This window comes from Ylistrum balloti, unplaced genomic scaffold (assembly GCF_031769215.1).
Source record: "Ylistrum balloti isolate Yb309-2 unplaced genomic scaffold, AGI_CSIRO_Ybal_v1 Utg370374, whole genome shotgun sequence".
NCBI lineage: Eukaryota > Metazoa > Mollusca > Bivalvia > Pectinida > Pectinidae > Ylistrum > Ylistrum balloti.
The window spans coordinates 88,039-102,545 of NW_026782262.1; the positions used below are offsets into that span (position 1 = coordinate 88,039).

At 33.8% G+C, this 14,507-nt stretch overlaps 1 protein-coding gene across 1 annotated transcript; it reads left to right on the forward strand.

The window, feature by feature from the left end:
• The first annotated feature begins 3,240 nt into the window (after positions 1-3,240).
• On the forward strand, positions 3,241-13,306 carry LOC132554043 (ubiquitin thioesterase ZRANB1-like). The gene is made up of 8 exons (XM_060218340.1): positions 3,241-3,307; positions 4,625-5,890; positions 6,669-6,740; positions 7,276-7,471; positions 7,783-7,901; positions 8,520-8,645; positions 9,266-9,495; positions 10,346-13,306. Exons 2-8 carry the CDS (start codon positions 4,657-4,659, stop codon positions 10,574-10,576), a joined length of 2,208 nt encoding a protein of 735 aa, XP_060074323.1. The 5' UTR covers positions 3,241-3,307; positions 4,625-4,656; the 3' UTR covers positions 10,577-13,306.
• Positions 13,307-14,507: the final 1,201 nt, after the last annotated feature.

Below are 14,507 nucleotides of genomic sequence, written 5' to 3' on the forward strand. Positions count from 1 at the left end.
GTATGCCCTTCAGTAATGTGACCAGGTGTATGGCTAGGCTGTTGTTTTATAGCAAAATATTGTATATTTAACAAGAAATTAGATATGCGTGATACGAGGACAAGAGTTAGGGAAAAGCACGCCGTGGAATGTCTATACGTCAGGGACCGTATAAAGGTCTCGTAAAACAATAACTCTGTTATCTTACACTGAGGCTGATCTTTAAAATTTACTGGTTAATTGTGTTTGCTGTGATAAAGGAAAGAGTCTGTGATATTGTAGGTAAACAGATATATATACACAGCAGGTAAAGGTATCTATACAGTAAACGGACAGATCATGTACCTTTATGTGACATTCTCTTGCTCCTTCATGGCAACTCTTTACAAGATCAGAAAAATTAAATCACTAAAATATGTAAAATAAATAAATAAATAAATAAATAAATAAATAAATAAATAAACGGAAAAATGTCAAAATATGATTCCCATTTTCTTTCTGTTACAATTGGTCAAAGACCTCTCTATGAAGGACTCTATATAAAAATAATTTGTTGGTGCCAGGTCTAATTTTTTTCATTAGATAACTTAAAGGACTTGATTGACCACGAAATTGCCTTAGGAGACAGTTGGCCTTTTCCAAATTTGGGTCAGAGAATATAGACACTTTGTCCACTTTTTATTCATTTGTTTTCTTTATTAGTCCTTTTAAGCCGGAGTCTCCTTGTAGTGGCTGATGATACCTCACTGAACAACATACTGGAGACCCGTCACATGTCTTCCACAGCAATAAGGTTAAAGTATCTTATCCAAGGTCACAACCAAATCAACACAGATCTGACATTTATAAGTGTTCATCTCTATCAATACGAAGTGAGCGACAGATACAGTTTATGACGAATAATGAGAAAATGCTTCGTTCATACAGGACTCGGTGTTGCTCAAGGCGAAATGTTTGTCCAGACAGAAATAAGATAAAACTGGGTTAAATTGAGATAATAAATTATAGAAGGATATGTACGTTTACGGCAATTTTATATCAATATGGTGAGTTTTGTGTTTTGGATTCGTAGATCATTTCAGAAGAACTTGAGTACTAAAGAAAAACGTGTTTTATATTGTGAACCAAAGTCAATGTCACTGGGTGTGTCAAACAGGATTTCAAAAAGCTGACGATATGTCTGAGAACTAGTTCTGGTGACGGTTTGCAAATCAGGTTGAATATTTTAAACGAATATTGTAAACGGTGGGAGCTGAAAATCAAAGTGGATAAATCCTAAATTTTGAGGGAGAGAAGATCATTTCCAGAACGTTTTAAGATATCACCTGGGTGGGGAGGTGTTGCATGTTTGAGAAGTTTTCATTTCAGTTGGTTGCTTTTAATATAAGTGGGTCTTTTTCTGACGCCCATTTCACTTTATCTGTCACGGATTTGAAATCCTTATTTCAACTAGAAAAACAATTATGAAAATTACAAATTTTACACAAAAACGTGTGTATAATTTATTTGATAAATTAATTAAGTGTTGAGTTACAGATATGTAGTTAGAGGTTTTCATTAGTTCGAATTAGTTTGATTATAAGAAATATTTTTATATAATTAATGTTGATTTTGTTTAAAAAACTTAAATATAGAGGCAAGGGAGATGGCATAGACCAAACCTAACAACTATAAAATAATGTGATATTGTAGTGTGTGTACTAAGATTAATATAATTCTGTTATGAAATGTCCGTTACATTCTTAAAATTGTTCAATTTTTTTAAAAATGAAATATTACTGTATAAACGGAACATTTGTTACACTTTTGTGTAAAAAAAGGGACAATTCTATATTACAGAAACGCCATGAGCATGATGTGTGTTTTGAGACATAACAAGATCATTCTAATTTATATTTTGATCTTTGACCCTTTTAATAGAAAAAAGCTTGTTTCTAGGTCACTGTGATCTATGTTTTTATTTCGATTCTTTTCAAACGACAAAAAAGTCATCCTGGACATATTTCCAACCCTATTTTATATAGAACTTTCAAATGTGCTATATGGAGAACTGATTGGGATGACCTATATTTTGACCTTTAACCCCATTCAAAGAAAATGTCTTAACCATATTTTCTATCCTGTTTAATATATTGGATCACCAAACTTACTAGGACATCTTGGGCAAGATGATTGCCTGAAAACACGCTGAAGTCACAATGACCATGCACAGTTTTACTACCAGGGTGACAGTGAAGATATTTACTCAAATATGCATACCTAGTTCTATTTAAAGTGGGACTCAAGGTCACTCTGTGACATTTTTATTTTCAAATCGTTTATTTCTTAAGTTCTGGGAGAATTCTAAAGGTAAACCAGCAGTAAATGTAATTATCATGCAAGTGTTCATTTAAATTTAGTGCTAATTTAACAAGCAAAATTTTTGGGATTTTTTTTGCAATATTTCACTTAAGAGAATGTCAACCCTTGATTAAGTGTAATTAAGCCAACATTTAAATTCGTTTCCATATCTCATATCAACAAGCATAATTTTTTCAGGATATGCACTAAAATGGGAAAGCATAGACTTGTGTTATACATATCACACATCATGAAAAATGAAATTTGTGGAGAGAAACAAAAACGTTCCTCCTCTTCTGACGCTGTGTTAACGCATTACATCAGGGCCCAACGGAAGTTTTCATACAGACTGGATATTTTTTTTTAAAAATTTACAATTTTACAATCCCACTTAGGATAATGTGATGACTAACTGAAAAAAACCACTTTGAGTCAGTGAGCTGCAAGCTTACATATGGCAGAGACGTCTCTGCATATGGTAATGATGAAATAATTGACACGCTTTCAAAATGGGTCCGTGATAAAAACAAAACGTGTGAGAGGAAGTTTCAACAAAAATACCAATTCAGAGAAGACAGAGAATAAGTATATATACTAAGCTATTTCAAAATGTAACGGGACTCCATTGGCCTGTAGCCTACTCGTTTATGCGGGTCTGAGAATCCGGTTTAACATAACATTCCAGGAATAAATCGGGGCCAACCTGTACTTATAAAAGGTCTCAAAGAGCTAACCTCTTCAGAAAGCAAGACATCACCAGTCTTTTTTAACAAACGAACAACCCTCGTCAAACCGATTTAGGAAAATTGAGTCGTGGCCGCGAAAATACATCAGGGGAAGTAACTCGGCCTATTTTGTTTCACTGCAATTTCTTTCCGTAAGTTTTTCTGTCATGATAATGACGTCATTCATCAATATAAACATGGCAGCCCACAATGTTTTGGTTTGTGAAAAATGGACTAGTTGAAGAAATAAGAGCAGAATGGAGGTAAACTTTTTGTTATTTTCGCCATATCTAGCTGTCTTATGATTCATAATATGCTCTTGATGCTTATACGTGTAATATAATTGCTTTAGATTCGCATAGTGAATTAGGAACGCTTTAGCGTAGTGAATAATCTACATGACCTGAAACTTTTGTTGACAAACGATGTCTCGCTATTAGATAAGGAAGAAAAATTTGTACATGGACGTAAGAGTGCAAAATGGGTTGTAAAATTACCATTTTATTAAGTCTAATGAATTACGATGATGAGTTAATTTGAAAATGCAAGATGACCCGGAAAGTCCCACCAGGAAACAGAATGCGATAAATGTCAACATGAAGACAGCGAAAAATCATGATGTCCTGCACTAAATTAACCATGACTATATTTTTGGCTATTTTTATCAAATTATATAAACTATGAGTGATTTTGTTATGAAGCTTGTTCCATTTTTGTGCAATGTAGATCATGTACAGCCGAGTATAGTCTAGCCCATGCACAATGGAATATTATCAAATATCTTTATTATAATTACATATCCACAGCTAAATTGTATATAGACTGATTTTAAGTTCAAATTCAGATTGATCTTCTTAGTTACTGTTTTCATCTCTATGGCGAGGGAAATTCTGCATTTATTTATATTGTTCATAATATTTGATTTTTTAAATAAACGAAAGAGACAAGGTATGAATAATTCGTACTTTGTCTATCTTAGCCTAAAATTTTGATTATATATAGTTTCCCTCCTTCTTACATATAGATTTCTGACAAGAAATGCAGTTTATGATATTGATTGATGTATGGTAATGTACAATATGGTTATTATCATCTATTGTGATATGATTTCAATATTTGGATTGCAAATGATATATAATCTAGTAGCTGATATAGATGGTATATATATATTCACATGGTCTAATATTGGTACTGGATCCTAGCAAACAGATGTTTGTTGGATGAGGACTACTATAATGAATATATGATCAATGACGTAATAATAAAAGTATGGACAACTAGGGCCTTCGGTGTCCATCAGCTAAAGGAATTATTGAGATGCCTAAATTTACACTACCATTCTTGATTGTAGTCTTTAACTTAATATCTATTTCATGTTCTTTGTATGTGATATAAGTTATGTTATATTTTGTGTCTTGATAAAGGGGCAGATTGCCTTGAATATATATATTATATGTTCACATAAAAAAAAAATGTATACACACATTTTCTATTTGTCTGATAGTGACACATTTTAATATATATAGTATAACTTACAAAGTTCAGACTGTTGTTCACATATAAAGTTTCTTTTGTTATAGATTTGAATGGGCGGGGCTCATGGGCGATCAAGATGACAGAAAAAGAAAAGTGGGCGTGTGAATACTGCACCTATGAGAACTATCCTGTCACCAAACGATGCACGTTATGCCACGCCCACAGACCACCAAGCTTTATCACAGACAGACATAATGAGGAGCAGGATATTTACAAGATGGCCGCCACCATGGGCCAGAATAAGGAGGGAAACAACAGCAATCTTTTATCTGGATCAAGTAGCTCTAGCCATGACCCTTCCAATAAATGGGCATGTACATCATGCACTTTTCTCAACTGGCCCAAAACAACTAAGTGTTCTCAGTGCTTGACGCCCAAAACCCGTCCTTCTGTCTCTGGTAGTCTTAGTCCTACAACAGAACGATCACCACCTATCACACCAACAGGAGTAAATGCAGCAGAGAGTCAGAGAGCTCGAAAGAAGACTACTCAAAACAAGGAGTTTCCCTCATCACCAAAGGCAGCTAAAGCCATTTATACTAATGATATTAACAATAAGACCCTTGCAACTTGTTATGCAAAGGTAAAATGGACATGCAAAATATGTACATATGAAAATTGGCCGAAGTCTGCACGATGTGTCATGTGTGGTTTACAGAGAGGAAGATCGTCACCGGAGATCACCTCCATGACTACAGGTTTGGAAAATAATACATCAAACCTCTCAGGCTCGACGCTCAAACAATCAAGTGTAATAACAAAACAAACTATTTCCCCGACAAGTAGCCTAGCAGCTGGTACATCTGGACGTGAGCTTGGGGCACGTTCACCAGACATAGGGACAGCATGCTCTTCAGCAGGATTACATGTTCAGGAGGAGAAACGGGAAACTGAACGTAAACTTAAACAAATTAGAAATTGCATGCAAGAAGACGATTGGTTGTGGTTAAGTGCATGTAATGGCGTTGTTAATGGTGACTCTCGCCCTGTGGAGACGTTTGTTAGCTCAGGTGGGGATCCTGCAAGACAACTTACACAGGAGGAGGTAACTCTGCTCAACAGACCAAGTGCATTTGAAGTAGGATATACTTTAGTCCATCTTGCCATCAGGTTCCGTCGTGAAGACATGCTTGCAGCTTTGCTCACCAGCACTGAAACCCCTTCAAAAGCTGTTAAACGACTTCCATCTCATCTTAGTGCTGATCTAGCTTCAGAAATCCGGCGTGAAATATTAGCCATGCTCCGACAGAGAAAGGGAGAGTTTCCATGCCAGTTTTTGACAGATTGTGTCACATTTGCTATACCAACAGGTAATGTATCTGGTGTTATATGCACATGACATTCCACTTCTTATCCAATTCTAATGATTGCATTATGGTGAGGGTTTTCACTGTATTTTTCATAAATGGGGTCCTTTTCAAAATTAGATGGCAAGTTGTCCATTATTGTTTGAATGGAACTTCTGAAAAGAAACATGGTACATTATATTTTCAATATCATCACTTTAGAATGTCATGGAGACACATGATGGCTTGAACACAAACTCTGCATGGTGTCTATCATGTATCCATGCATATAATATACAGTCAAACAAAATTAATGAAATAAAAATCAATTCAGGAAATTAAACTCTGAATTAGAAATACAGTATACTGTAAACTCATATATTTTTGTGGGGCTGAAATTTGGTAGTTTTCCTAAAATGTGCATTTTCATTGGCATTTGTTTTGTGGCCAAATTTTGCCCAATAAATCCACTAGTACTGTAATCCATTCAAATTTGATCTGTTTATTATCTAGGAATGGACATGTCAGTTCCTGGATTAAGAGTACCAAAGAAGTCAACGAAAATAAATCTCCAGTTAAAATGAATGATTTTACTGTAATATATACAGCCTGCAATCTGCAATGCAAAATGTCTCCTTTCATAGAAACATGGATAAGTCGAACCTTCAAATTAGTTGAACAGTTCATTTGGTCCCGTCAACTTCAACTTATCCATGTTTATGTTGAGTTTAAATTGTTGCACGTTTTTCCTGATGTTTTAATTAGTTGTGTTTCAGCTGTTTTCTTTCTCTTCATCGTTCAGGTGTTCGAGACTTGCCAAACACTGTCCAGAGTCAACTGTTTGATGAAATCCTGGATGGGGATGTTCAAAAAGGTATATTTGCCTGCAAATATTGTTCATATAAGATAGAGTTATTACTATGTATGTATACGTATAATACATATAAAAGTCATACTATTATTTTTTCAAAAATTAAACAAGAAAAAGAGTCCCTAAAGATTTTTAAGCGATAAATGTTATAAAATGATAAATTATTTCACTTATAAATCTGATGAAGTTTTCATGCTATGTTTAATGTGATTTCATTCTCCTGTAATTTGCAGATTTTTTTCTCTATTTTCAAGAATGAAACTTAACTGCATTAAATGATACCTTCATATAAAATATAGTGACAAATCAACCATAGGTCATTGGATGATTTGTTTGAAAAATATTTTTTCTTCCACAAACATTTGTATTAGAACTGAAAATTTGACCATTGAAAAAAAAACATTTATATTACATTTTAGTTGCATAATGATGTATAGCAGACTTGAATATTTCAACAAAAACTACTTTATAAAAGATCTAGAAATAGTTTTGACAGATGTTTTGGTGCTTACTGCTGAATGTCTTTTGTTTGTTACAGAATTAGAGGATGAGTATGTCGTGAATTGGAGTGTGGAGCTAACAGATAGACTTGGCAGTCGTCTATATGCACTGTGGAATAGAACTGCTGGAGACTGCCTCCTTGATTCCATCCTCCAGTCCACATGGGGCATTTTTGACTCTGACAACACACTAAGGAAAGCAATGTCAGACAGCCTCAGTGATGCAGCCATGATGTACGTTCTGTCAGGGTAGACAAATTGGGATAGATAAATCAGGGGAGATAACTTGAGTCAAAAGTACAGTTTTGATACTTCTCTTCTTGAGCATGTAAATCAAAATCTAATGAATTAATCAAATGAATAAGTGGTCTTCACAGAGTAAGGTTGTAAGGTATAATTCATATTTCAATTACTTTACAAAAACAGAGAAACAGTGTGCACAACATAATATTAATGTTCACACACACAAAAATGAAAGTCCTTTTTATCACTTTGACTTTTGGTAATTTATCCAATGTGATATACAAATTTACTATTGCTAACAGGTTTTATCCTCGCTGGAAGGAGTATGAGGCCATGCATGCAGAAATGCTTCATTTTACTCTTGACGAGGCTCAGTGGCAGAACGACTGGGCAGACATTCTCAGTATTGCTTGTACTCCAGGTAAAGGTCTTGTACTTAGCATACATTTGTATGTACATGCAAATCTGTTAAATATTAGAATACATTTTATGTACAAAAAAAGTAAGATAAATATTAGAGCACAGGTATGTACACGAATGTCTGTTAAATACTTAGGTACAATGTCATGTCTGGTAAATATTAGCGTAAATTTGATACATAGATTTTGGTTAATATAACTTTTTCTTGGATTAGCTAGATATCTGCTTAATCCCAGGACTACTAAAGAAATTGCTTCTCTCCATGTAAGAGTCACACCAGCTTTCAAAATTCTTGCACCACAAGTTTCCCAAAGTTGAAATTTTTCACCACATCATAAATTTAGGAGCCAAATATTGTGTCAAACTCCTAAACAAAGTAAGTTTGTAGTCTAGGGTGGAAGGGATGTTTTACTGGAATAGCACTAAACTGGGTGATAAAGTTATGTATTTCAGATACACCCAATGTCATCCAAATAAAATCGTAATATACAAAATTAGATTAACTGTACATTTGGTATGTCAAACATTATCTTGGTATACCTAATGTACCTAGAAATGGATTGTTTTGTCATGTTAATATGATGTTTGTTTACTGAAGTATTCTTGTTGTTTTTCACAGGTGCTTCTTTAGAACAAATCCACATTTTTGCCATAGCTCATATTCTCAGGAGACCAGTTATAGTGTATGGGGTCAAGTATGTTAAAAGCTTCAGAGGTGAAACTATTGGACTCGCCCGATTCCAAGGTAGGGTCTTCATATATATAACATAAAATTTAAACTAAAGGTAAGGAGAGTACATATATAGTGATCACTTTGTCTGTCAGTTTGTCCATATTCAGATTTTGATTGTCATGAGTCAAGGTTAAAGGTCAAGGTCACCATTGACTGCTTTAGAAATAAAAAGCTTGTGTATACAATATCTCATGAATCCCTCAATAGATTTAGATTAGAAGAAAATAATGAGGAGAGGAGATGGAGAAATCATATGTTTTATTTTATTTCTACAAATATTATATTTCAGTCATAAAAATATAAGAATTGGTATTAATATATATAAAGTATGATAGGATCTGTGTAATCTGTCTTAGAAAAATGTAGATCATGGAATACATGCAGCACAGCATATCGATGTCAATATCAAGTATTTTTATCAAATAAAAAAAAAGTATTAAAAGGAAACTTTGACATTTACAAGAAAAGGTTTAGTTTCAAGGTATACTGGCTGTAACATTTTATGACATGTGGTATGGAAGGTACCTGCAATATATTATTCTGACACTCTCGCAGTATAACGCATTGACATGATGATACTGGTGAAATAATGTGCAGTATAAACTGGTGTTATAACATCGACATTGTTTTAGGTGTATACCTGCCTTTACTGTGGGAGAGAGGGTTTTGCTGGAAATCGCCTGTCACTCTGTCTTACACACGTGGCCACTTCTCAGCCCTTGTTCCCATGGAAATGACCACAGGTGATGTCATTGGGGCTGGAGCAGATGTTGAGACCTCTGAGGAGGAACAGGTGGCTTACCTCCCTTTAGTTGATGTAGAAGGAAAACTGCTTCCCGTGCATTTCTTGAGGACATCAGAGGTAGTATATACTTCATGAGCAACATAAAATAGTTTAGGGAACTAAGTAAGCACTGTGTACACAGTTTGTGATTTTTGTGTGAAATCAGTGAACCATGGTGAAATTTCTAATTGATCATTGCATGAACTTCAGTTGAAATTTCTTACTTATCATTGTTTGAACTTAGGTGAAAAATGTTGAAATTTCTTGCTGGCTATTGATTTAAATTCAACAAACAGAATTGCCAACCTCATGTCGTCTAATATCTGGTCATGATCCTTCAAATTCCAGGTTGACAGAGTGCTTTAAAGGTTCACCATTGGACCTTAAAATCAATTGGATTGTATATACTTCAGTAATGTTCTGTGTTATGTTTAGAAATTATTTTGACTATATTAGATCCAAAAATTGCTCTTGAAATTCTAAAATACTGACAGAAATATCCAAGGCTTCAGTACTTTCTATTATATAAGCAGGTCATGATATGGTTGATATCAGGTTGACCTTAGGAAAAAAAGTGAGCTAGTGACACTGGTGATATACGTTAAAATTTCTTACTGGCTATTTTAGGAATTTAAGTGAATACTGTGTAAATGTCGTGTCAATTTCTTGTACAAATATTACCTAAGTCAGTTGCATTCATATTTATTCCAGGATTTGAATAACAAACCTTTCAATATGACTTTAAATGTCCAACAGTTTCACTTTTTTTTACTTTCTTTTTTTTCCCCATAGATACTGAACACTGCTATACATTTGCCCAGGTTTATTCTGACGAGACTCAAGATAGCCATTTAACATTACTTCATGTCTGTGATATGTGTAATCTCCCTTAATTTTACTGATGGTTGCCATTTGCTTTTGGTAACAGGTAGGACGAGAAGAACCTTTATTAAGAGAGTGGCTTGATGTCTCCGTTACAAAGGGTGGTAGTTTAGTGGCCCTCCAGAAAATAGGAAAGCGTCCACTACTGGTTAAGCGGATGTTAGAGGACTGGATTGACCACTATCGCCAGATGTCACACACGGTTGTACCCTCAGGGACTCCAGCTAGCCTGGCCGGTCAGAACTTCTCCAGTGATGGGGAAAGCGATCAGGAATAGTCTTTCATTTTATCAAATTTTACCATATGTTGGAAGTTTATTCATAGACCTTTCATTTTCTATTTCACCAAATGATTTGTTGTTTAATGAAGGAAGATAAAAGAAAGTAGCCAAGGTTTGATTCCAAAGTTTCCAAAAGTGTTCAGGTTGCACATATCAATTTTTTGTTTACATAATCTGCAAGTGACAAAACACCAAGAGTCTGGTTTGTTTTCAAATTTTTGCAGAATTTTGAGTCCTGAATTTAAAAATTAGATTTATCCCTTACTTTTAAGTTAAAATATTTCTTGTAAAAGAATATTTAATGGAAACCTTCTAAATGACCATGAGGGCATCAAGGATACAATCCATTTAATTCTACAAAATATCCTAACCTTTTTGAATGCAGATCTTAAATACTAAAATACTCAGATTATGTAATACTATTTTACCTGTGTCATGCAGAAAATTAAACATGGATTTCTTGACTGGAATAAACATCAACACATATATAAGCATGTTTACCAAGACACCCAGAAGAAAACAAAATATAAACAAAACATGACATCATGTTTATGCAAGGTAAATAGTGTTTATTGAATTATTTGAAAAAGGATGTCAATAATTACTTTATTCATGAGATTCTGCATTCACCATTGTAGTTCCATATTCTACATTTTGGAGTTTGTGTCCTGGTGAGGTGATTAATTGGTAAACAGGTACCAACAAATGATATTTCAATATCTGTAATAATGGTTTTCTCACATACATATAAGTTCAGATTCCAAACCTGTGTTCAGAGACCACCTTCAGTGAATCCTCTAAGTGGCCTCTAAATGCAGGTCGACATTCAATACAGGATCAATTTGTATGAAGGTATTTAACTGCTATGATGGAGGGAGTTAAAAAACTGGTTTGTTGACACGGTGACTTGTGAACAAGTTTGACTGCCTGCACAAAGCATCTGGGCTAGTTACATGAGACAGAATTAGCAGATGTTGGTGATTCTACTGAACAGCAATAAGTATCAGTGGGCTTATTACCAGACATAGGCTTATTATTAGATAAATACAGTTGTATCAATTTATTGAACCGTGAAACTGTATTCATATTTCCAGTATTTTATGCCATGCTGTTGGAAAATAAAGCACTGCCTCTCAAAATTTGGCTAGAGTTTAACATTGACATTATCTTCTTAAATGTAAAACAAGTTATATGTGATCTCATACCTTGGCTGATGTTTTATCTCCAAGTTTTGTTTGGATTCTATTACTTAACAGCTTCGGTTTCATGCAGTGTTATTTACATATTAAGTGGGATTTACAATATTTAGATAGTATTGTATGAATTGTTACATGACTAGAAATGTTTGCTGGCTTGTTAAATATAGATTTACAAGTTTATATCTTCACCACTAAATTTACTATTGTAGAATTGTTAAAAATTGCCCAGTATACAATTTATCAAAGTTTGTAGTCTATACATAAGTTTGAAATTGAAATGAAATGCCTTTAGCTTTTTTATTATTATTATTTGTGCATCAAGGCTGTTGATACCATCTAGATAATTATAATGCTAGGGTTCTTCAGATAGGTTATTATGGATACCAGTTTATAAATACAGTCTTATAGAAGATTATCTGTTTGAATGTATACCCTACACAGTGAAAATATTTTTTTTTTATCTAGGTAACTAATAGTATACCCGGTATGTCAGCTTATGTGTCTTTATTTCATGAAAAGTTCCACACTGAAGAATGGTGTAAGATAATTATTTTGTAGGGTAACATAAACTATATTATATATTGATTGATTTCTGTCATGTATTTCAGATACAAAAGCATATAGTTATGTATACTGAAAAATCTTATTATGGTACTACGTTTGGAACTTCAATGGAAAGTTCAAAAAGATTGCCCTTTATATCCTTTGTATAAGACACAGGGGTTTTACTGATGTCTACATGTCGTTTTAGTAATGTTTTTTTCTTGTGATATCTTACAATTTTTGCCATTCATTGGAAGCTGGTAAAACAATGTAAACATTTCAAAACAGAAGTTGTGTAAGGTAAAGTGAAAGCCAAAGACTTCAGGTGAAAATCATATGACTGACACTACAATAAGATGATTGATGACAGAAAATAATGGGGTCCCTCCCCCGTTTTTGAGAGGAAATGGAGGAGGGGAGCTAGTACTTGAAAATAATACTAATCAAGGGATAAATGTCGATCATAGATAAAATGTGTTGTGTAGTACAGTCATGTATGTGATGTTATGTGAAATTTCCTATCATTTATCTGGAAAATTTATTTCTGTGTGTTTTAAAACCACATTCATATCTCCTGAACAACTGTGACTATATTGTAGCTGTGCATACATAACATAGGTAGGTATTGTAAGTTTTGATTTACATTAATTTGTTTAAAATTTTACTTACCACTATTTCAATTTAAGATCAGCTAGAAGCACTATATACATGTTTTAAATATGTGGATTGATTTTGAATGTGTTGTTCATAGTTCTTATTTAGTGTGACAGTGTGCAATTAATTTATTACTTTGTTTAAAAAGGGATAATAATGATATATGTACGATTTCACCAATATCCCGATATCCTAGTATTTTGTTGTTAACGATGTCGAAGTGATACAGCATTTTCATGTGTTTGTATACTATACTTCAAATTTAAATAAAATCATGACATGAAAATTATTACACATGTTTGTGCAAATAAAATATATTTGTGTTTGATAATAGTGTCTGTATTATTCTCTCAGAGACATATTTATATCCTGTGACACGTATAAATGTGTCAGACTTACCTCCCCTTGATATTCCCATTTTTTTTTTTCACAAGACACATTGCAGCAGATATAAAAAGAAAACTTACAGATTTTTTAAACCACATTCTAAATTGGTTGCAAGTAAAAACAAAAGGCTCATACGGCCTGTATTGCTAACCTTGGTGAGGTAAGTTGAAATTGCTTTATCCAAACTTTAAGCAAATAGTTTAAACGTTTATATCCTTTGGTATTTCCCCTATTGGTCCCTATCTTTCAGGTCCAGGGAGATGAAGACTCATCATTTATGCGAAAGTTTTTTCTTTCCCAAATGATGCCCCTGACTATAGATGTGGCGAAGCCATGCATTTGTTCAAACTGAAGAATAAGGATTGTAAAGATATTCCTCTAATGGGCCACACACCTCCATGTTTGTAAAAATGGAAATATGTTGGCGTTTATAATGAAAATGGTAAAGAAATAAAAATAATATATGTTAGAGATCTAGGATCGTAAATGGAAGTAAATTTACACAAATGGACTAGGATTTTACAAAACGTAGATTGTTTGTTTGCTGGGTTTATCGTCCATTAATAATCAGTATGTTTTTTAGGCAGGGTCACCTTGTATAAGCTGATGGGAACCTCATGGAACACAATGCAGGAGGCCCACAGCATGCTATGAAAATTGGGGTAACATTGCTTGTCCCTGGACAAGACGCCAACAGCACAGGATGGTTCATGTTTTCAAAGGGAACATCCCTATCTTGGCTGACTTCTTTTTTTAATATGAGGTTGAATTTATCGAATACCATATCACAACAGATCAAAAGACTAAACGAAGTGCCGCATTTTCTCTTCCAGATGAACCGATGATGCCTTGCCTTTAGATAACAAGAGATTTATTGATAATGTCTGTTATATATACCCGCCACAATTAATTAGTTACACGGCAGATTTTCTGTCCTGAATACCCAACCAATTTTCAGCTCAATGAAGAAGCTTAAAATATGACGTTTTGGTTGCCGTATTGGATTTTGAACCAAACCTAAAGATAACAACACTTCTTTAAGACTATCTCCTGGTCATTTCAGGCAATTTGAAATTAGTCCTACTTGTGGAATTTAAGAAGAAACTTCAAATTTTATAAAGTAATTTAAATAAAATAAACGGAAT